Below are 22,910 nucleotides of genomic sequence, written 5' to 3'. Positions count from 1 at the left end.
GTTATTTATTTGTTCTTTTCACTCCCTTTGCTCCTACCATTTGCTGAGTTTGCTTCTTTTATCTTTACAATTTTTTTGTCACTCAGTTGAGACCTTCATTTTCTCAGTTCTCCATTTCCTTATCGCTTGTAGGGAAATACAATTTACATTTCATTAGCAAAACAGTGATAACACACGCTATCATCTGATAACATTGTTAGGTTATTTTAACTGGCTGTTTGAACTTTCTGAATGCTTTTAAATAGGCAGATGTTGGAGAAATAGAGCTGTAATAGATTTACGCACGTTATTTTATTTAAATGGTATTGAGAGAAACATGGGGGGGGGGGGGCTGTTGCTGACAAGCTTCCAGGCTGATAATACCTTCAATACTTTCAGTAACTGATCTGGAACAAGCATGCAACAAGTAAAGTAAATTCACAATTCCTGATGTGCATGCTTGTTCTGGGTCAGTGATTCAGAAATGAGTGAAGCTACTGGATCAGAATCACAGCCTTACCAAGCACCCAGTATTAGGAGAATAGTGTGCCTTTGCTCTGTGCATCGGGGGTTCACCCTAAAATTAACTTTTTGGCTAACCTATCTCTAGCCTTAATAAAGGCTTGTAGCCTTGTCATTTTTTTTTTTTAAGGTGTACACTTACCTGTCTTCAGCCGCACTTCCGGGTCTTCTTCCTTGCGGGGAGTGGGCGTGTCGTCCTTTTCCCCGACGGGGAGCTCTGCGCAATGTCTCCTGGGAGTGAGTGTAGATCCTCCCAGGAGACGATTGACGTGCGAGTCAAGCGCGTCATCGCCTTCCAAAAATATCCGACGGGTCTTTACGGCGCTATACGGTGCCTGCCGTGTAGAGCTGACTGCGCAGGCGCCGTAAAGTGCCGAGTCCCCCTCGGATATTTTCGGAAGGTGATGACACGCTTGACCCGCACGTCATTCATCGATGCTTCGTCTTAGGAACGCATACTCCCCGGGGGAGCGAGAACCCGGGTGAATAGAACCCAAAAAAATCCTAAGTACAGCTAAAAAAAAAAAAAAATCCAGCATACTGTTGATGTCAGCAGTATGCTGGATATAACAGTCTATAGATTTTTTAGGCTGATTAGGGTGAACCCCCGCTTTAAGCTGCGTACACACGACCATTTTTAATGTCCTAGAAAAATAAAATGCTTGAGCAAAACGCGGTGTGTGTGTGTGTGTGTGTGTGTGTGTGTGTCTTTTTAGCAAAGACCCTAGAGCAGGGGTCTCAAACTGGTGGCCCTCAAGCTGTTGTGGAACTACAAGTTCCATCATGCCTCTGCCTGAGGGAGTCAAGCTTGTAACTTTCAGTCTTGCAATGCCTAGTGGGACTTGTAGTTTTGCAACAGCTGGAGGGCCGCCAGTTTGAGACCCCTGCCCTAGAGAATACAATGGCGGTTGTTGCCACTTTTTATCTTGCATGGTATTTGCGCAGCAATTTTTCTAATGCGTTTTTTTGGGGGAAAAACTGTTTTGTGCTTTAAAAAAAATGAAACGGTAAGTTAGCCCAATGTTTTTGCATAATGTGACAGATGAAGTTACGCTGAGTAAATAGATACCCAACAGGTCACCCTTCAAAATTGCACATGCTCGTGGAATGGCGCCAAACTTTGCTACTTAAAAATCCCCATAGGCAACGCTTTAAATTTTTTCACTGGTTACATGTTTTGAGTTACAGAGGCGGTCTAGGACCAAAATTATTGCTCTAACGTTCGCAGCGATACCTCACATGTGTGGTTTGAACACTATTTTCATTTGTGGGCGGGACTTACATATGCGTTCGCTTCTGCATGCGAACACACAGGGACAGGGGCACTTTAAAAAAAATGTATTGTTCATTTTACTTTATTTATTTTAGTTTGACACTTTTTTCCCCCAAAATATTTTTTTTGATCACTTTTAAAGTGAACATCCCTTGTAATAGGAATATGGCATGATAGGTCCCCTTTACAGTGAGATATGGGGTCAATAAGACCCCACATCTCACCTCTAGGCTGGGAAGCCTGAAATAAAAAAAATAAAAAAACAATCCTGGCTTCGATCATAGCGGTGAGTCGATAGAAGCACCGGAAGGCTTCTTATTGCCTCCCATAAGAACGATCAATCGGTGGAACAGCTGCTATGATCATGCTTATGGTGTCGGGAATCGCCGGCTGAAAAAGCTGATATCTGACTCTGTGGAGTAGGGCAGGGTATTGCAGAGTATGGGCAGGCAGGGATGGCTGAGCAGGGATGGATGCATCTGTGACTTCAATTGTCAAAGAGAAGCGCTGCTGCCATCTGCTCTCTTCCCTCCCCTCTCACAATGTACCAATCGGTACACAGAGGGGAGAGAGGAAACCGGCATCATCACATGATGCCGGTTTGTTTACAAGTGATCGCTCCGTCACGTATATCGGCGTGAAGGGGCCTTTAAGCGGTTATTCATAGCTGACACACATTTTTAATTTATCCATTTTTAGTATGGGAGTGCTTTCTTCTCAACCACATGCCTTGAATTGGATTAGCTTGTGTTCACAGGAAACACCAATCATTAATTTGTTGATTGGACCTCTAATCATTATCCCTTTGGCCATGTGACTAGGGGGTAAGAGTATATATTTGATATCCATTTCCATGTGTGTCAGCTATGATTAAGCACTATGTTTTAGTGTGAAACGCGTCAGCTGGTATCCTGTTTGCTGTGATCCTATTTTTACAATAAAAAACTATTTTCTTCGGAGTGCGGCTGTCCAGACAACCCCTTTCATTTTGCATTATCATATGTACTGCCAGCACCCGTGGCTTCAGATCCGGTGAAGAGGTTCATCATTTGCATTTTCTGCCTTGAGCGGTGACTCCCTTTCTCTATCCACAATCGCATTGGCGTTTTGCCGTTTTAGCTCAGTAAAACTTGTTTAAAAAAAAAAATCATGCAGGAATATAATGTCCCACAATGCCCTGTAATGATAGTGTCCTGCAGTCACATCCTGTTTGTGCTGCTGTAAGATGGATTACAACTTCTGAGGGTAAAGCCCTGTACACACGATCGGTTTGTCCGATGAAAACAGACCGATGGTCGAATCCCGCGGAAAATCCGATGGTATAGCGCCGATATTTTTAGCGGCGCTATACCGCCACCGCGCCTCCCGCCCCAATGGGAAAGGGGCCTTAAAGGCAATTTTTTTTTTTCCATTTTGGATAGAGTAAGACCCCATACACACTATACAACTTTTGTTGTCTGATTTCCTTTAGATGTACCAAAACCATGTAGTGCAAGGGCCTGCCTGATTGCATACAAATTGAAACGCCTGAGGTTTGACCTTAAATTATATGGTTTTGGTAAATCTGAAGGAAAATATATATACAGAAAATTGTATAGTGTATCCAGCTTTAGGTAGAAAAAAGGGGTGGAGATAAGGGCCGTCTAATGTGAGCCACCCTCACTGCGCGTAGCTGGAGAATAAATGTGAACACTAGTGATATTTATAAAATAAATGAATAAATTAATAAATATGCAAGAGCTGCTGCTTTAAAAATTATAGAATCCAAAATAGTTAATATGCAAATACAGTGATACCTATTATAAATAAGGTGCCAAATGTGATATTAAACAGCGCTCAAAAAAATATGTGAAAATGTAAATATCAACAAATATAATATTGGTACAGTGACATAGTGAAAAATAAATAAATAATCCACCCTCTAAGTGAGTCAATATATAAGTGTCCAAAAATCCGTGCAAAAATCGCATCAAAAAATACCAGGTTGGCAAATAAAGTCCATGAACTGTCTAAGTGAACAACAAAAATATATATAAATAGTTCATAAATGGAGAGCAAAGGAAAAGAAAAAATCCTTCCCGATCTTCAATAAGTGCTTTCACCACACCACAGTGACTGCGTGCTTCCACCACCCATCAGAAATGCAAACTCACCGCAACAAATGGCCTGACACTTTCGTGTTTAGGCACACAGGCTTGTTAACTGACCCCCTCAGTTTAGTTGATAGAACTCCTTCTTTTCATATAGGGTGGAGCATTCAGTTAAACAGATGGAGATCCGAAGCAAAAAGAAAACTCCAAGATAACAGCCATATGCAAATAAGAAAAAGAGAGCACAATAGTGTGATACTGTAACACAACTTTTAATAACACACTACAAATCTCCCAAAGAATGCACTCACAAAGGTAACTCTTGTTACAAGCAGTGTATAAATCCAAAAACTGACACGGTGTAAAACAAAAAATAAAGATATCCTCCAGGTGAACTAGTGGTCACAGCGGACCAACGAATAGCCCAAGTGTTACTCACAGCCCTTGTGCAGGTGTACTGGAGCTGCTGCTTAGGTAATTGAGCTGGTGGCAGATTAGACCATTCCACGTTCAAGCTTAGAAAGTTAGGTGTGCGGTTGTGACTTCAGTAATCACTCCCCGACATGTTTCATCGAAATGATTTCTTCATGGGGTTCATGAAGAACCCCATGAAGAAATCATTTCGATGAAACATGTCGGGGAGTGATTACTGAAGTCACAACCGCACACCTAACTTTCTAAGCTTGAACGTGGAATGGTCTAATCTGCCACCAGCTCAATTACCTAAGCAGCAGCTCCAGTACACCTGCACAAGGGCTGTGAGTAACACTTGGGCTATTCGTTGGTCCGCTGTGACCACTAGTTCACCTGGAGGATATCTTTATTTTTTGTTTTACACCGTGTCAGTTTTTGGATTTATACACTGCTTGTAACAAGAGTTACCTTTGTGAGTGCATTCTTTGGGAGATTTGTAGTGTGTTATTAAAAGTTGTGTTACAGTATCACACTATTGTGCTCTCTTTTTCTTATTTGCATATGGCTGTTATCTTGGAGTTTTCTTTTTGCTTCGGATCTCCATCTGTTTAACTGAATGCTCCACCCTATATGAAAAGAAGGAGTTCTATCAACTAAACTGAGGGGGTCAGTTAACAAGCCTGTGTGCCTAAACACGAAAGTGTCAGGCCATTTGTTGCGGTGAGTTTGCATTTCTGATGGGTGGTGGAAGCACGCAGTCACTGTGGTGTGGTGAAAGCACTTATTGAAGATCGGGAAGGATTTTTTCTTTTCCTTTGCTCTCCATTTATGAACTATTTATATATATTTTTGTTGTTCACTTAGACAGTTCATGGACTTTATTTGCCAACCTGGTATTTTTTGATGCGATTTTTGCACGGATTTTTGGACACTTATATATTGACTCACTTAGAGGGTGGATTATTTATTTATTTTTCACTATGTCACTGTACCAATATTATATTTGTTGATATTTACATTTTCACATATTTTTTTGAGCGCTGTTTAATATCACATTTGGCACCTTATTTATAATAGGTATCACTGTATTTGCATATTAACTATCCAGCTTTAGGGACGATTATTGGATTGGAATAAATACTTATAGAGCGCCGAATGCGAGTTGTGAAACTCGCGTCTAAGCGCTTACCAACAAGCTGGGGGTATCCAGTTCCCAAGAGCAAAAATAAGAAACTAGGACATCTAAGTAAAAGAGGGGAACAGACAAGAAATAAACAGAAATATAAAAAGAAGAGGGGGGGTGTCAGGGCACAAAAAGCCTATCCCTACTCCCTGACCATGCACCGCAGCCTGGGATTAAGGCAGCGTCCTGCTAGGAGCTTGGAAAGCCCTTATAACCTCTGTTGGTTTTTTTTTTTGTTTGTTTGTTTTTTGTGTCCTATTGAGGAGATTTCCTACACTTCCTGTCCCATAGAAAAAAAAGAAAATGAGAAAAATCCCTCTACAGTGAAGGGATCCCTGGTTGTCACCAGGATTACCAGAACTAATGTCCCTATTGAAAGATTTTCCTCTATTTCTGTTCTAAGGACAACCCAAAATTTTGGATTTTCTTTTACTTTCCTTGATAATGGTAAACAGGATAGAGGGGGAATTTCCCTAACCGGGGCACAGACAGCAATAATATCTGAAGGGTGTTCTAATCCCTCTCCACTCTATCCAAAACGAAAAAAAACGTTTTGCTATTTAGTGATACCTTAATTATAGGTGTTTTTATGTCCCCAGTGTTTTATGGAAGAAGAGACTATATAGTGTATTTAAAGCCATTTTCATTTTGGATAGCGAGAGAAAGGGGGGAGGGGATAAAATGGCAGGTTTTTCTTTGCCATCTGTGTCCCATTGTGAGATTTTCCTTCACTTCCTGTTCTATAAACTCAACTGGAAGTTGGAGGAAATCTTCCCAACGTGAGGGAAATCACCTTTTAGACAGTTGTCACTGGAACAAGCTTCCCCTTTAGGCCCCTTTCACATTGAGGAGTTTTTCAGGCGGTAAAGCGCTAAAAATAGCGCTGCTATCCCGCCTGAAAAACTCCTGCACTGCAGACTCAATGTGAAAGCCCGAGGGCTTTCACACTGAGGCGATGCGCTGGCGGGAGACAAAAAAATCTCCTGTCAGCAGCATCTTTGGAGCGGTGAGAGGAGCGGCATGTATACCGCTCCTTCACCGCTCCTTCCCATTGAAAACAATGGGAACCGCGGCAATACCGCCCGCAATGCGCCTCTATAGAGGCGCATTGCGGGCGGTATTAACTCTTTATCGGCCGCTAGCGGGGGTTAATACCGCACCGCTAGCGGCTGATACCCGCGGCAATTCCGGCGGTATAGCGCCGCTATTTTTAGCGGCGTTATACCGCCACCGCAGCTCCCGCCCCAGTCTGAAAGGGGCCTTATTATTGTTCTGGTGACAACTTCAAATTGTGTTGCTGCACTATATTGAAGTAACCAATGTGATATGACATATAAATAAAGTGCATGAATGACTTAGTGCAAAACATGCATAATATCAAACATATTAAATAATAAAATAAAAAATGTCCAAAAAATGCAAAATCCTGTGATGGTGCTCCAAAGTTCACAAGGTGATAACAAACTTGTGCTCCCCCTTGTCTGAATCTGCTTACCTCAGGGCATTTGACCGCACACCTAAGTTTTGTCAAGAAACGCCTGTGAACCACCTCTGGGTTCTATGTGAATGAAGCTCTTTGGGATCCTGAGATGTCCAGCAGGAAGTTCTTCCATCCATATATAAAAATTAAGTCTAAGGCCCTGTACACACGATCAGTCCAATCCGATGAAACGGACCTTCAGTACGTTTTCATCGGTTTGGTCTGATCGTGTGTACAAGGTCTAAATGGTGTTTTATCGTTTAACCACTTCAATACCGGGCATTTTCACCCCCTTCCTGCCCAGGCCAATTTTCAGATTTCAGCGCTGTAACACAAGTCGTACCCTATTGTCTGCAGTGGAAGCGGCCAAATTGGTCCGACTCTGACTCTGGGTTGCACCGATTTTGAAAGTAGTTCCTGCACTACTTTTTGCAAGTTCAGGTGCAACCTGCATGGACATCTATGCATGAAATCGCACTGATGTCTTCCAATTGGCACCTGAAGTAGCACTGAAATGCTACTTTAACCACTTGCTGCGGGCCGTACGACTATATACGGCCGCAGTGTGGATGCCAATTGCCGGTAGGCCGTCTATATACGGCCTCCAGCCACTGGGGGGCGCGCGAGCACCGCTGACGCATCACTGAGATGCCGATGCGCGTGCCTGGCGGCCGCGATGTCCACCAGGCACCCGCGATCGGCGGTTACACAGACAAGGACGTGGATCTGTGTGTGTAAACACAGAGATCCACGTCCTGTCAGGGAGAGAGGAGACCAATCTGTGTCCCTTGTACATAGGGACACAGATCGGTCACCTCCCCCAGTCAGTCCCCTTCCCCCACAGTTAGAAACACTATGCAGGGTACACATTTAACACCTCCCTCACCCCCTAGTGTTAACCCCTTCCCTGCCAGTCACATTTATACAGTAATTCGTGCATATTTATAGCACTGATCGCAATATAAATGTGAATGGCGCCAAAAATGTGTCAAAAGTGTCCGATGTGTCCGCCATAATGTCGCAGTCTCAATAAAAATTGCAGATCGCCGCCATTACTAGTAAAAAAATAAAATAATAAAAAATAATAATAATTCTGTCCCCTATTTTGTAGACGCTATAACTTTTGCGCAAACCAGTCGCTTATTGGGATTTTTTTGTAGAAGAATACATGTCGGCCTAGACTGAGAAATAATTTTTTTTTTTTTTAAATTGGGATATTTATTATAACAATAAGTAAAAAATATTGATTTTTTTTTCCAAAATTTTCACACTTTTTTTGTTTATAGCGCAAAAAATCAAAACCGCAGAGGTGATCAAATACCACCAAAAGAAAGCTCTACTTGTGGGGAAAAAAGAACGTTTGGGAGCCACGTCGCACTACTGCGCAATTGTCAGTTAAAGCGCCGCTGAAATTTCACCTGGGCAGGAGGGGGGTATATGTGCCCAGTAAGCAAGTGGTTAAAATTGTACTACTTTAAGTGAAGTAGCACAATTTCAATGTCGCGATCAGTATGTCCGGGGGTGCTGGGGTCCTTTCACATGGATTAGTTTTTGATGCGCAATAGCGGAACAAAATTGCATGAAAACGGTTTCCCTTTAAATACTATGAAACTCTTCACACCAATAAGCTTCTGGCGCGATGCATTTTTAAAAATCCTGTCTGCTGCATTTTTGGTGCTTGTTTAAAAAAACGCATCTCCCTATTGAAATGAATAAAAATGCACAGCTTTTACACTTTTGGTGCTCTTTTTGAGTCGCATGTTACATGAGTCGCATTTCCATGTGTCACAGGTTTGGAACCAATAAACGCACCAAAAATGCATATGCGTTTTTTTTTTTTTTTACGGAGCAGTGTGAAAGGGTCCTTTAAAAATAACTAAGCTGAAGACTAAACATTTTTTTTTAAGCTGTGTTAAAAAAACAAAGATAGAATCCAATTGGTTGCCATGGGCAACAGTACCAGTTAAGATAGAAGTTGTCACTTTTTTATGAATTCCCCCATTGGCGTTTGAAGGGGCTGTCCTGTATGGGAGAGAAGCAGGACGTGTATATTGGAGTTGCATTCTGCAGGCTCTCAGTAGGTCATCTGCCTTTGGCTCGGTGTCCCCTTTGTTCTGAGTGGCACGTTGTTTCCCTAGCAGTGTGTCCTTTCTCTTCCCTCACATGTGCTGCATGTTTCCTCCTCCCACCAGCAGCTCTGTGCTGCCTCTCCAGGATCCTCTTTCCTAGCGAACAATCTCAAGGGACCCAGTGTGGGAAGCACGTATTTCCGCACTAAAACTTCTCTTTTTTCTGAATCCTGAACAAAAGAAGCTGCAGCCTTGGATTTCCTAGACCTGGCTTTCTTTGAAGAGGACTCACACTGTCACATGGCCACCTGGATTACTGTGTGACCTTTAAACTGCGCAAATTTGGAGGGATTTCTGGATGAACTGTTAGAAGACCGGTTGCCATGGATGTGAGAGTTGCTGGAAAGGGGTTGCACGATGTACAGTAACATCTGGTCTAGTGCTCTTTGCTGCTGTAAGCTGGGAAGGGGCTGTGCTGTCCAGCCAGAAGACAGGGGACCCTCAGCCCCGTCTGCTCCTGTACAGATGTGACAACTTGACTGCCATTCACTGGAGAGAGCTGCACAGTGAGTGTTCATGCTGCAAGTAACTGCTGGCGATGTGCTAGAGCTGCACTCATTTCCCATATCTGCTACTTGTGACAGAGCAATGTAGAAGTCAACGAGATGCTGATGTACTGGAGAATCTGCTGGAACAAGCGTCATAGAAGTGGGCTTCATGCACATAGGGGATGCACAGAGCTGGGTTCATCTGTCCACAGCTCCAGGTGAGATGGAGAAGGCTGTCACTTTACAGCTGCTGTTGCTGCTGCTTTGCGGTCTTTGCTCCGGTGTGGAGGAGAAATGCCCACAGCCATGCGACTGCCAGCATCTCCAGCATGTCCTCTGCTCAAACAGAGGGTTAGACACTGTACCCAAATCTAGCCACATACTCAATCCTTTGGGGACCAAAACCTACAGTCTAGGAGGAAATTTTATCACCAACATCAGCGCTACAGACTTTACAAACTACTTCAATCTACAGCGGCTTGATCTGCAGTACAATCAGATCCATTTCATTCATCCCAAGGCATTTGACAAGCTTTCCCATCTGGAAGAGCTCTATCTTGGCAACAATCGGCTTCAGACCCTTACCTCTGGTGCATTGTCCGCTCTTAAGAAACTAAAAGTGTTGAATGTGAATAGCAACCGGCTACAAAATGTCAGCCGTGCCAGTTTCTCCAGCCTGGGGTCACTGATCAAACTAAGACTGGACGCTAATAACATGCAAGTACTGCATGGCTCTCCCTTTCAGGGTCTCTCCAATCTGCTTTATCTCCATCTGGAAAACAACAAACTTACAAATATCAGTAAAAACGCATTTGCAGGGCTTGTAAAATTGCGTTTACTGAGCCTGTCAGGGAACCCCCTAAACTCTTTACGCCATCCCACATTTTTACCACTGCGCTCCCTTAGCACGCTTATCATGGCTGGAAATAATCTGCAGCAACTGGGACCAGGTGTTTTTCATGGGCTACAGAGGCTTTCCAAACTCGTTCTTAGCTCAAGCAGGATTTCTCTTCTACACAGCAAGACTTTTCAGGGATTGGGATCTTTGCAAGAGCTGCACCTTGATGGAAACTTACTGAGCGATCTGCCTGAAAGCCTCCTAGTATCACTGCAAAGTTTGGAGGTATTAAATATGAGCCATAATTCTCTCTCCAGTTTGCAACCCAGAACGTTCAATGGATTAAGTCGGCTGAGGGTCTTGGATCTGCAGTATAATATGTTTCGTTTTCTGCCTGGGGATATCCTTGCGGAAAATCCAGCCCTTTATAGGCTGCAGCTAGATGGCAATCCATGGAACTGCAACTGTCATCTCTTGGGGCTCAAACGCTGGATTTTGGGAACCCTACACACAAGGATACGAATGCTGACCGTGTTTGTAAAGTGCAAAGAGCCTCAGGAGGTAGCAGGAAAGTATTTGGACTATCTGGAAGATACTTATTTGCAGGGAACTGGGGACTGTGTTTTTACTACGACTCCTAAAGGGATGTACAGCGCTGTACCAGGTGAACATCTGGTTTTGCATCCTTCACCAGAAGGTCAGAAAAGTGAAGCAGATTCGGATCATTTGGATTCAAAAGCAAGTATATTACCGCCTGCCTCTACACAATCACCAAAAGCCTTCTTTATGCCTCAAACATTGGCATCCGTAGAACGAATCCCCACCACCAAATTGCCATCAGGGACCAAAAGAAGCAGTGCAGAAAAACGGCAAAAAATATCACAAGCGGGCAAAAGCAAAAACACAAAGGCTTCTGGTGGAACGCGGAATCCAACAGAATCGAAGCTGAACTTGCTGAAGCCTAGCCAGCAGTACCCAGAGACTGAAAAGCAACACCCTGTTACATTCCAGCCAACGAGTGAAAAATTAAAACAGCTGCCTTTCAAGCAATCTGAGGCTCCAATCTCAGCATCCAACAATTTACATCATAGTCTTCCAGATGTTGAGATTTTACATCAGCGGCCCCCTGCCTCTTTAAATCCTCCTTCCAATCCTGAGCACTCTGATGTAACATCTGAAATGCCAAAAACTGGCGACTCGCACCTGAAGTTAAAAAAACCGCAGAAGGACATCCCAGAAGTAGAGACCTTACATCGGAGTCATTCTGACGCATTGCAGCCTTCTTTCCACTTTACGCATCCTGAGCAAAGCGAAACCTTGCATCAAGTTGCACCTTTTCCATCCATCCTGTCTGATCCGTGTGAATTTAACAAGTTGTATTTACTAAACTTGTCTGTGGAGTACGTAGGAAGCACTACAGCTCGGGTACGATGGCAAACGATACCACATACTCATGGGCCTGTCCTGTTCAGGGTTCTTTATGAGCGATTTGGTCAGGGTGGACGCTTTCAGCGGTTTGTCTACCCGAGGGGTCATGCAGAATCTTTAACATTGCAGGAGCTGACAGGAGATACTCCATATTTAGTGTGTGTTGAAAGCCTTATTGGTGGCAGAGCTTGTCCTGTGGCTCCTAGGGAGCATTGCGCAGGTCTTGTGACATTACCTGCAGAAGATGAGCATTCTTGGCTAAACTACCAATTGCTTGCCTTGGTACTGCTGGCCCTCAATGCATTGCTGCTTCTGTTGGGCTTGGTTGCTTGGGGTTCTAGAGTGGCACGCAGAAAATGGTGTAGAAAGAGGGCGCCAGTTCATGTCCGCCAGATGTATTCCACGCGCCGCCCTTACCGGTCTGTGGGAACTGGAGTGTCCACTGATTTTTCAGGTTTTCAGTCACACCGAGCCAGGACTGCAGTGTGTGCTCTGGGAGAAGCAGACCTCATGGAGTTCCCTGGCTGTGAGCGCTTCAGAGAGGGGGCAAATATACACAGAGATAATCTACTCCAGAGGTTCACAGACTAATCATTTCATAAATCAGCCAGGAATGTCCTGCTGAATAGCAGCCAAATACAGTGCGCGTATTATTGAGGATTTGTTCCCAAGAAGTAATTGGCCATCAATCGCTAAATGTCATTATGTATTTGGTCACATTAGACAACACAATTTGACATGTCGAACATGCAGACATCCAAGATATACTGTATATTACTAAAAATGAACTCTGTTAGGCCTCATACGCACAGGCACGTGGGGCCATGCCAAGTAAATTATTTCCGCACACAGGAGACACAACTGAAGCATACAGATGCCCATAGTAATGAATGGCGTATGCCATACTTATGTAAACACATGTATGGGTGGAAATCCCTGCATGTGGCTTGTGTGTGTGTGTGTGTGTGTGTGTGTGTGTGTGTCAAGGGATTTATGCCAGTGCACATGTCCATGCAAGTACAGTATATACTAGGGTTGTCCCGATACCAATACCAGTATCGGTATCGGGACCGATACCGAGTATTTGCGGGAGTACTTGTACTCCCGCAAATACCCCCGATACCTAAATAGAATACTTGACCCCACCCCCCCGTCCCCCCGCCGCCGCAATGAATGCTGCCGCCGACCCCGTCGCATACCGCAAAAACGCCGCCGCTGCATGGTTAAACAGCGCGCGGGGAAAATCACAGCTTTCATTTGAATAGCTGTAGTGTTTCCCGCCGCGTATAGACACTCCCCCTTGCTCGGGATCTGTCCAATCCCGAGCAAGGGGGAGTGTCTATACGCGGCGCAGCGGGGAATACTACAGCTATTCAAATGAAAGCTGTGATGTTCCCCGCACGCTGTTTAACCATGCAGCGGCGGCGGCATCTAGATATGGGGGGACATGGCTGGATATAGGGGGGACATGGCTGCATATAGGGGGGACATGGCTGGATTTAGGGGGGACATGGCTGGATATAGGGGGGACATGGCTGCATATAGGGGGGACATGGCTGCATATAGGGGGGACATGGCTGGATTTATGGGGGACATGGCTGGATATAGGGGGGACATGGCTGCATATAGGGGGGACATGGCTGGATTTATGGGGGACATGGCTGCATATAGGGGGGACATGGCTGGATATAGGGGGGACATTGCTGCATATGTGGGGGGACATGGCTGCATATGTGGGGGGACATGGCTGCATATGTGGGGGGACATGGCTGCATATGTGGGGGGACATGGCTGCATTTGGGGACACATTTAAAAAAAAGTATCGGTATTCGGTATCGGCGAGTACTTGAAAAAAAGTATCGGTACTTGTACTCGGTCCTAAAAAAGTGGTATCGGGACAACCCTAGTATATACCCATCTACAGCTAGTGTATGGCCATTCATTATTATAGCTGTGCGTAGCAGTTGTGTCTTTCAGGTGTGGAAATACACCTACCATTCAATGTATGTTGTACAGCCCATGTGCAAAAGGCCTTATTTTTTTATTCAAGCAGTCTGTTCACCCAAAATTCATATTTCATTGTTTAGTAGATACTGTAGTGTTAAAAGATCTTGCAAATATATAGAACCGATATTTGCGCTTGCATTCCTGGTTGTGCACATCTGCTGTGCAATTGTGAGGGGTCTCCCTCTCCATGTTGGATTTTCTTTGTTTGCTATATGTTATAGAAATGCTTTAAAAGGTGCTAGAGCAAGCAAAGATGGGTTGCAACACCAATAATTCCTAAGGCCCCTTTTACACGGGCGCCTTCGCTAAGCAGAATCCGCTTGCTCAGCTGGGGATCTCTCCGCTGATTCGGATGACAGGTCTCTGTCTGCTCCGCTATGCAGTGTGGACACGGACACAGTCCCGCTCTCCTCTGTGGGGCAATCGGATGGAAACGGACAGGAGGGTTCCGGTCCGCCGGACGGATGGGGACTAGGACCACCATCCATCTGTTTTTTGGTGGACAGGATCGGATGGCGGTGGGTGTCCGCTGACATCCGCCGCTCCCTAGAATAGACTGGAGGGTCAGATCAGGTCCGCCTGAAAAACTGACTGGACAGCCCGTGTAAAAGGGGCCTTAGTATATTATATGAGATAGTGACAGGGAGATCTTATTGTTGCAGTAATAAAGAAGTTTAGGGCCTCATCCACACAGGTAATGTGATTTATATACATTTAGGCCCTTTTCACACTGAGAAGCTTCTAAACTGCCAATAAAACACTGAAAGCTTTTGAAGAGCTTTTCGGGCACTTTTAAAGAGCTTTTCAGGTGCTTTTGAGGAGCTTTCCATTTATTTCAATGGAGAGGGGTGTTTTTTCACCGCCCTGCCAACGCACTGCCCCAGTGTGAAAGCATTCATTGATTTTAATGGAAATAGGTTTTTGTGCGTTTTTTTTTTGTTTGCTTTTTTTTGCGTAAAAGCGCCTGAAAAGCACCTGTGTGAAAGGGGTCTTAATTGTGTTTAGAAAAAAAAATATGTGTGAACCGGCACTTAGAGAAGCAAAACACTTTAGTAACATCTACTGAGCAGGGATGTTGGAATATTGCCCGTACAGTGATGTCAGCTCACTTGGTGTGATGAAACAGTCTTGAATGTATAGAGAAAAGCTGTGCTGTGTCTTTGCCTGGACAGCTTATATTGGAAACCTGCAACAATGTAGGAAGGTCTCTGAACCTCATTCCTAGTGTCTGTGGTTAGTTTCCTGCGACAGATGGATTTTCTCCCCCTGTAAACCTCAAAGTTGCAAATTATGCAAAAAATATTGTTAAACTTTAAGAGCCCAATATATGAATAATGATGGTCAACCATGCTAAATTATAGGGAAAGGTTTCAATTGTATAAAATAAGTTAATGCCTGTAATTTGTTTGTTTCTTTTATATTAAGATTTGGATAAAGTGGAGAGGGATTAGAACACTTGTCCATTTTTATTTTTTTCATTTACCGTCTCTATTTGTCCTATTTACTGTTATCTAAAATGAAAATAAGGAAATCTCAAAATCTTGAGTTGACATCAGAGCAGTAATAGATGGGAAATCTTCCAATGGGGGACACTAGTTCTGTTGTCATGTTGGGATCTCCCCACTTTGGAGGGATTTCCTCTCACTTCCTGTTTTGGCTATGGGACAGGAAGTGAAGGGAAATTTCCCCTATGGTACAACTGACAGGGGTTGTAACTCTCCCTTACTCTTAACCAAAATCGGGGGGGGGGGGGGGTCTTGCCTTTAGTTTGTAAACGCTCATGGTTTTTCACCTTAAAGCGGAGCTCCACCCTAAAGTGGAACTCCCGCTGATCTGAACCCTCCGGTGTCACATTTGACACCTTTCAGGGGGAGGGGGGTGCAGATACCTGACAGGTATTTGCACCCACTTCCGGCCACACAGTCTCGGGCAGACTGTGGGCATGACGTCACCTCCCGTCCCCCCCGTTGTGTTCTGGGAACACTCGGCTCCCAGTACACAACGGGAGCCAATCGGCAGGCGTAGCGCGACTCGCGCATGCGCCGTAGGGAACCGCGGGCAGTGAAGCCGGAGCGCTTCACTTCCTAGTTCCCTCACCGGGGGGGGGGGGGGGGCAGCTTGTCCTCTGCTGCGGACGGCGCTGTGTTGATTCAGATTTTTTATTAAGCCAAATATTACGAATTTATCACAAAAATAGATAGAATTATTGTAGAATCCAGAAATGGTGTGACACCCTTCTAATGAGCTCCATGATTTGTGGTATTTTAACGTGGAAATTTAGTTGTAGGGGGTCTGGAAAAATGTAAAAAGCCAATGGTGTCCTTCCAATATTGCATCAAGTTTTGGCAGATTGACCTTTAAGAAATTACCTCTTTCGAGCTTTCAGTATCTTTTTTTTTTGTAGTTTTATATCTCTGTAATGAGCTACAATTTTGTGTAATAGGAATGTCTGCTTCCTCCATCTGTTCTCACCACTTACAGATTGAAACTATGCTTGTAGCACCACCTGCTGGTGAAATTTGGTACTGTTACACAGGCAGTTAGATACAGTGCTTCTGAATGGTCACAGTCACACTGCTGCCTCTGTGGGGTTATGGAAGGCCACTGTGGAATTAGAAACGTTAGGTCGGGTACACACGAACAAACATGTACGGTGAAACCGGTCCGTCGGACCGTTTTCACCGTACATGCCTGCCAGAGGGCTTCTGTACGATGGTTGTACACACCATCGTACAGAAGTCCGCGCGTAAACAATACGCGGGGCGTGTCCGCGTCATCGCCGCGCCGATGACGCGGCGACGTGGGCGGGCCTGCCATTTAAAGGCTTCCACGCATGCATCGAAGTCATTCGACGCATGCGAGGGACGGCGGGCGCCTGGACATGTACGGTAGGTCTGTACTGACGACCGTACATGTCCGAGCGGGCAGGATTCCAGCGGACGGTTTTAAAACACGTCCAGGAATATTTGCCCGCTGGGAAAAGGCCCGGCGGGCAAATGTTTGCTGGAATTCGGCCCGCTCGCGCCTACACACGACCGAACATGTATGCTGAAACTGGCCCGCGGACCAGTTTCAGCATACATGTTTGGTCGTGTGTACGGGGCCTTAGAGGTAATAATGTAGTTTTGACAGTTGCTTTTAACCCCTTTAATGGCAAAAGTAGTATGTTACCTTTAGGCTTCATGTACACGGGATGTTGTTCAACCTCTCCAAAACTATTTAACTTGACAGCTAGAAACCGGCGTCAAAAGACGTCCGTTTAGCCATGTTTGTGTTTTTTTTTTTTTCTTTTGGGTTAAAATGAAAACCGTCTGTAAACGAAACACTGCTAAACGTGAGTTGCCGCGTTTAGCCACGTTTGTTGCTTGAAATGCCTCTAAACACAGCTTCTGAATGCATTTTTTGGGGGTTCCAGAAAAAGCCTTTTAAACTCAACTGCCTAGAAATGACTATAAACGACCCAGTGTACATGTACTGATAAGATGACACAGAGGAGAGTTCAGGAGCAGTTGAAAAAAATGCCCAACTGCTCCTAGATGTCCATTTACCAGCAGCAGTGTACATGAGGCCTAACACCTGAGGCATTTCATTGGCTTCCTGATCATGTGACCACTGTGAGCCCATCCTATCAGCTTCTGATCGTTACTCTGTGACTGGGAGCTGTAAGTGACAGCATGGTCACAGTGCTGGGGGTACGCAATTTAACATGCTTTTAACAGAAAACTGCAATGCATGTATGTGGCAGCACAGAATAAGGCCTACCTCTGCACATACATGTGTATGGCCAGTCATGTTACCACTATTATTGTTTATCATGGTGCTCATGTGATCGGGAGCCTGTGCTATCATCTCTCAATTGCTACTCTGTGGCTGGGAGCTGTCAGTGACCGTGCAGTCGCAGTGCTGGGGCGGGTGACGTGATTGATCATGCACCTGACAGAAAACAACAATGATGCATATATATGGTAGCACCAAATAAAGCCCACCTCTGTGCTGCTTCATAAGTGTACAGCTGGCAGGAAGGGGTTAAACACGGCAGTAGTGTTTTTCTGCTAACAAAAAACTGCATCTAGGCATTGGTTTCCAACATGCTGTTTAAAGGGGTTGTAAAGGTTATTTTTTTATTTTCTAAATGGGTTCCTTTAAGCTAGTGCATTGTTGGTTCACTTACCCTTTCCTGCGATTTCCCTTCTAATTATTTTTTTCTTTTTCTGAATTTCTCACTTCCTGTTCCTCCTCAGTAAACTTGCCACCATCATCCGAGCGGTGGTTAGTCAGCCAGAACAGCTTACTGAGGAGGAACAGGAAGTGAGAAATTCAGACAAAGAAAACAAAGAAAAAAACATTTAGAAGGGAAATGGAAGCAAAAGGTATGTGAACCAACAATGCACTAGCTTAACCACTTGCCGACCTCCTCATGTAGATATACGTCAGCAGAATGGCACGGACAGGCACATGTACGTACCTGTACGTGCTCTGCTTGACGTGGGTGGGGGGTCCGATCGGGACCCCCCCCCGCTACATGCGGCGGTCGGTAAGCCTCGGGGAGCGATTCGGGAAGACGGCGCGGCTATTTGTTTTTAGCCGCTCCGTCGCGATCGCTCCCCGGAGCTGAAGAACGGGGAGAGCCGTGTGTAAACACGGCTTCCCCGTGCTTCACTATGGCGGCGCATCGATCGAGTGATCCTTTTTATAGGGAGACTCGATTGATGACGTCAGTCCTACAGCCACACCCCCCTACAGTAGTAAACACACACTAAGTGAACACTAAATGTTACAGCGCCCCCTGTGTTTAACTCCCAAACTGCAACTGTCATTTTCACAATAAAGAATGCAATTTAAATGCATTTTTTGCTGTGAAAATGACAATGGTCCCAAAAATGTGTCAAAATTGTCCGAAGTGTCCGCCATAATGTCGCAGTCACGAAAAAAATCGCTGATCGCCGCCATTAGTAGTAAAAAAAATAAAAAAAATAAAAATGCAATAAAACTATCCCCTATTTTGTAAACGCTATAAATTTTGCGCAAACCAACCGATAAACTATTATTGCGATTTTTTTTTTTTACCAAAAATAGGTAGAAGAATACGTATCGGCCTAAACTGAGGGAATTTTTTTTTTATATATATATGTTTTTGAGGATATTTATTATAGCAAAAAGTAAAAAATATTGCATTTTTTTCAAAATTGTCGCTCTATTTTTGTTTATAGCGCAAAAAATAAAAACCCGCAGAGGTCATCAAATACCACCAAAAGAAAGCTCTATTTGTGGGGAAAAAAGGACGCCAATTTTGTTTGGGAGCCACGTCGCATGACCGCGCAATTGTCTGTTAAAGCAACGCAGTCCCGAACTTTAAAAACCCCTTGGGTCTTTAGGCAGCATATTGGTCCGGGGCTTAAGTGGTTAAAGGAACCTATTTGGAAAATAAAAAACGAACCTTTACAACCCCTTTAAGGCTGGGTTTCCCCGCATCCAATTCGCATGACAGGAGATTGTGATGGTCTCTGAGGCCTGATTCACACCTATGCAGGTTGCAGTTTACATATTCCAGGTGCATTTTGTATTTTTCAATACCCATTGAAGTATATGGAACCAAAAAAATGAAAAAAAATCCCTTGCCCTTTCCATAAAATGCACAGATGTGAACTACATCCATAGGAAACCATGTTAAATGGACTGTAGTGTGTTTCTGCAAAACTGAAAATGCACAAAAAAAATGCATAAGTCTGAACCAGATCTCAATGGATAAAAACAACTGTGCAGCTCTGACTAAAGTTGACTAATAATGCCTTGATATAGGTGTAGGCCATTTGCATAACAATCCAAAGCCTGTTTGAATACTACCAGGATATGTTGCTAGGACATTGCTAAGACCCCTTTCACACTGGGGCGGGTCGGGCGTTAGCGATAAAGCGCCGCTAGTTTTAGCGTCTCTTTACCACTGTTATAGCTTTTAGCGTTTTTAACCCCCGCAAGCGGCTGAAGAAAGGGTTGCTAGAGCCCGTTTTGCAGTGTTCCTGAAGCACTCTGCAGGTGCTTTGGCAGCACTGCCCATTCATTTCATTGGGCAGGGCAGACTTTTTTTTACCGTCCTGTAAGCGCACCGCCCACTCGGGCTTTCACACTGGGGTAGCTTGAGAGGCGCTTTACATGTGTTATTTTTAGCGCTAAAATGCCTGAAAAGCGCCTCAGTGTGAAAGGTGTCTAAGTGAGGCCTAGTCATTATTGCTCACCTCCACCATCACAGGAGTGAGATTTTTCTCTGATTCAAACCCCCTCACATACTCTTTCTCTCCCCTAATGCATTCGCTCTAAACTCAGCATATGAGAGCTCACTCCTTTGATGGTGAAGGTGAGCAGTAACAAATAAGCCTCACTTAGCAACATCCTGGGAGTATTCCAGTCAGGTTTCAGGAGTTGCGGGTATGCAAAAGGTCTACACCTATAGCAAGGGCATTATTCAACTTCAGTCAGAGCTGCACAGTTTGTATACATCTACAGATGCTCCTTATCTGCATAGGCATTTTTTTTTTTTTGGTATACGGTAATTTAAAAAAACAGACTACAGCAGAAAGGTGATTTCTCATTGTGGAGCTTGTTAGAAGCAGAGCTTCGGTTGTTGAGGGCATTTCTATACAATTGTACTGCAGGTACTAGTTTAGGAAAATTGTTACCGACAGCAACCGATACGTCTCTGGAATTTCCTGAGTTCAGTTAACAGTCCAGCAGCTGGTTGCTTGCTGTGGTCAGCAGCACATATCCTTCTATTAATGTCAGGGAATAAATGTCTCTTTGCAAGGAACCAGTGACAGTTGCAAGGCATGAAAAGTGGTACCATTACCTACACGTGCTTCTTTCTGGGTCTAAAGAAAGGAAGGAATGCAATGTTAACTCTGAAGAGCCAGCTGAGACGGAAGCAATATCTCTCCTCATTCAACACATGATCCTTATGTGACTGACTGCTTTCAAATTTCTGTTGATTAACCTTATTGTGGAGGTTGTACCTCACATTCTGGCCCTGTGACAAAGGACAATAAATAAAATAGGCGACCAGCCCTTTTTGAAATTTAAGTAATTATTTTAAACCTTTATTTTTTCATTTGCAATTTTAATTATGAGAAGGAGTGTAGGCCTGCCATTGAAAGGATATGGACACCTTTTTTTCCTGTTCAGTTACCATGCAAGTCATGTGATACAATGACAACAAATTACTTTGCAAATTGTAACCTAAATTCCAGGTATGGCAATTTTTACATAGTTACTTGGTCCAGCTTGGACCAATGTATGGCCCCATACCTGTGGTATTCCCACAGAAGCTGAACATCCCTCTAGCAGGTACCACAGGGCAGGAGCTAAAAGAGACTGAAGTTCTTCTTTAATGCCTTTCCACCCGAGTTATCGCTGAAAGACGGCTACAACGCAAGCTTACTTTGCCGGCAGTGTGTCCATAGATGTCCTTCTGTGATCGCCGCAGGGGGGTGCGCTCTGTGTTAGCTCGCACTCAGCTTATCACACATCGGGGGTAAAGGGCCGATCACAGTGGCCCTTTACCACGTGATCAGCTGTGTCCAATGACAGTTGATCACGGATGTAAACACAAGCTGGTTATTGGCTTTTCTTTCCTCACGCTGATAGCGTGAGGAGAGAAGGAGCGATGATACCAGGTTTGTGTTAAAGGGACATTGGCACTGATAATCAGTGTCTTGAATATCTGTGCAGTCCCACCAGTGCTGCCAATCAATGCTCTTTAGTAGTGCACATCATTGCCCCCTCATCAGTGTCACCTATCAGTGCCCATCAGTGCCAACAATCAGTACTCATCAGTGTCACCTATCTATTTTTGTGCAATGTATTGTAAATGGTGTTAACATGTAAAGTACTATATGTAGGCTGTTAAAGGCCTCATTCACACTTCAGTGTTTCATGAGTGCACGCAAAACTGCTTGATTTCTCGTACATTTACTAAATGTATTAAAAACATTTGTCATACTTGTGTTGCCATTCATTGTTAATGGCACCCGAAATGCAGCAAAGACACGTGTTTTAAGCACAAAGCTTGACACTCTAATGCCTCGTACACACGACCATTTTTCCAGACGGGAAAACTGCCATGTTTGCATTTGGTCGGGAAAACTGGCTGTGTGTATGCTCCATAGCAGTTTTCCTGACAGGAAAACTGCGGGCAAAAAAAATGAGAACTTGTTATCTTTTTTCCCGCCGCAATTCTCTTTTGCTCATCAGTTTTCCTATGGAAAACACTGTGAGGGGGCATACACGCCGGTTTTCCCGACCAAAGCTGTCATGGCAGTTTTCATGATGGAAAAAACAGCCGTTTGTACATGGGTAAAAGCAACCAAGCAGGTTCTCGGTTTTCCCGGCGGACCTTTGACCGCCGGAAAAAACAATCGTGTGTACGAGGCATAAGGGGTGCATGAGTAACATTGCCATGTTTTTTTCACACGTAGGGCATCCCACTGAATACAATGGGCTGCTTTTGTGCGTGTGATTTACAAAATGCTTATTATGAATGCAGCCTAAGGGTCAGTCTGTTTTGAAGGGATGTTTTAGGTGATAACTGTTGCGTATGCCGGCTACCTTCTTTGCCCCATTAACATTTGCACGTTTTAGGTGTGGCTCTTTGTATGCGTGTTTTAAATGTTACTCTATATAACATGTTTTGCTGGACATGCCAATAAAGATGCAGAAAGCAGGACTTTTCAACACACAGATGTAAATCAGATGTAAATAGGGCCTTATAAATTTTGTGCACTCCCAGTTTTGTCTCCTTCCTTTCTGGGTACATGCAAGCGGCCACAAGAGAGCCATACAGCGTACATTTGAGCGTAATTCTCTGCCCAGGAGTCACAAGTGCTGCTTACAGCTTGCAGCCGACAGCCTGTCAAAATCAGACAGGTCTGATACGCTGATATATGCACATCCAAATGGTCTTTGTGTACAGGGATATACAGTATGTGCTGCCCTGATCGGCTACACCGGAATGTATGCTGTGTACATGATGCCTTAAAGGGGTTTTCCACCCATTTTTAAGTTTATTAAAAGTCAGCAGCTCCAAAAAGTG

The 22,910-nt window shown here is 44.3% G+C and overlaps 1 protein-coding gene across 1 annotated transcript; it reads left to right on the top strand.

Moving 5' to 3' along the window:
• The first annotated feature begins 9,031 nt into the window (after positions 1-9,031).
• Positions 9,032-12,783, top strand: TRIL (TLR4 interactor with leucine rich repeats). The gene has a single exon (XM_040352929.1). The coding sequence runs from the start codon at positions 9,728-9,730 to the stop codon at positions 12,413-12,415; it is 2,688 nt and encodes an 895-aa protein (XP_040208863.1). The 5' UTR covers positions 9,032-9,727; the 3' UTR covers positions 12,416-12,783.
• Positions 12,784-22,910: the final 10,127 nt, after the last annotated feature.

The sequence above is a fragment of the Rana temporaria genome, chromosome 5, assembly GCF_905171775.1.
Source record: "Rana temporaria chromosome 5, aRanTem1.1, whole genome shotgun sequence".
Taxonomy (NCBI): Eukaryota; Metazoa; Chordata; class Amphibia; order Anura; family Ranidae; genus Rana; species Rana temporaria.
Note: the sequence above shows the minus strand (reverse complement) of the source record. Positions and strands in the feature narration are given on the sequence as shown.

Coding starts and splice junctions, on each gene's coding strand:
- TRIL (XM_040352929.1), top strand. CDS start 9,728: ATGCACATAGGGGATGCACAGAGCTGGGTTCATCTGTCCACAGCTCCA.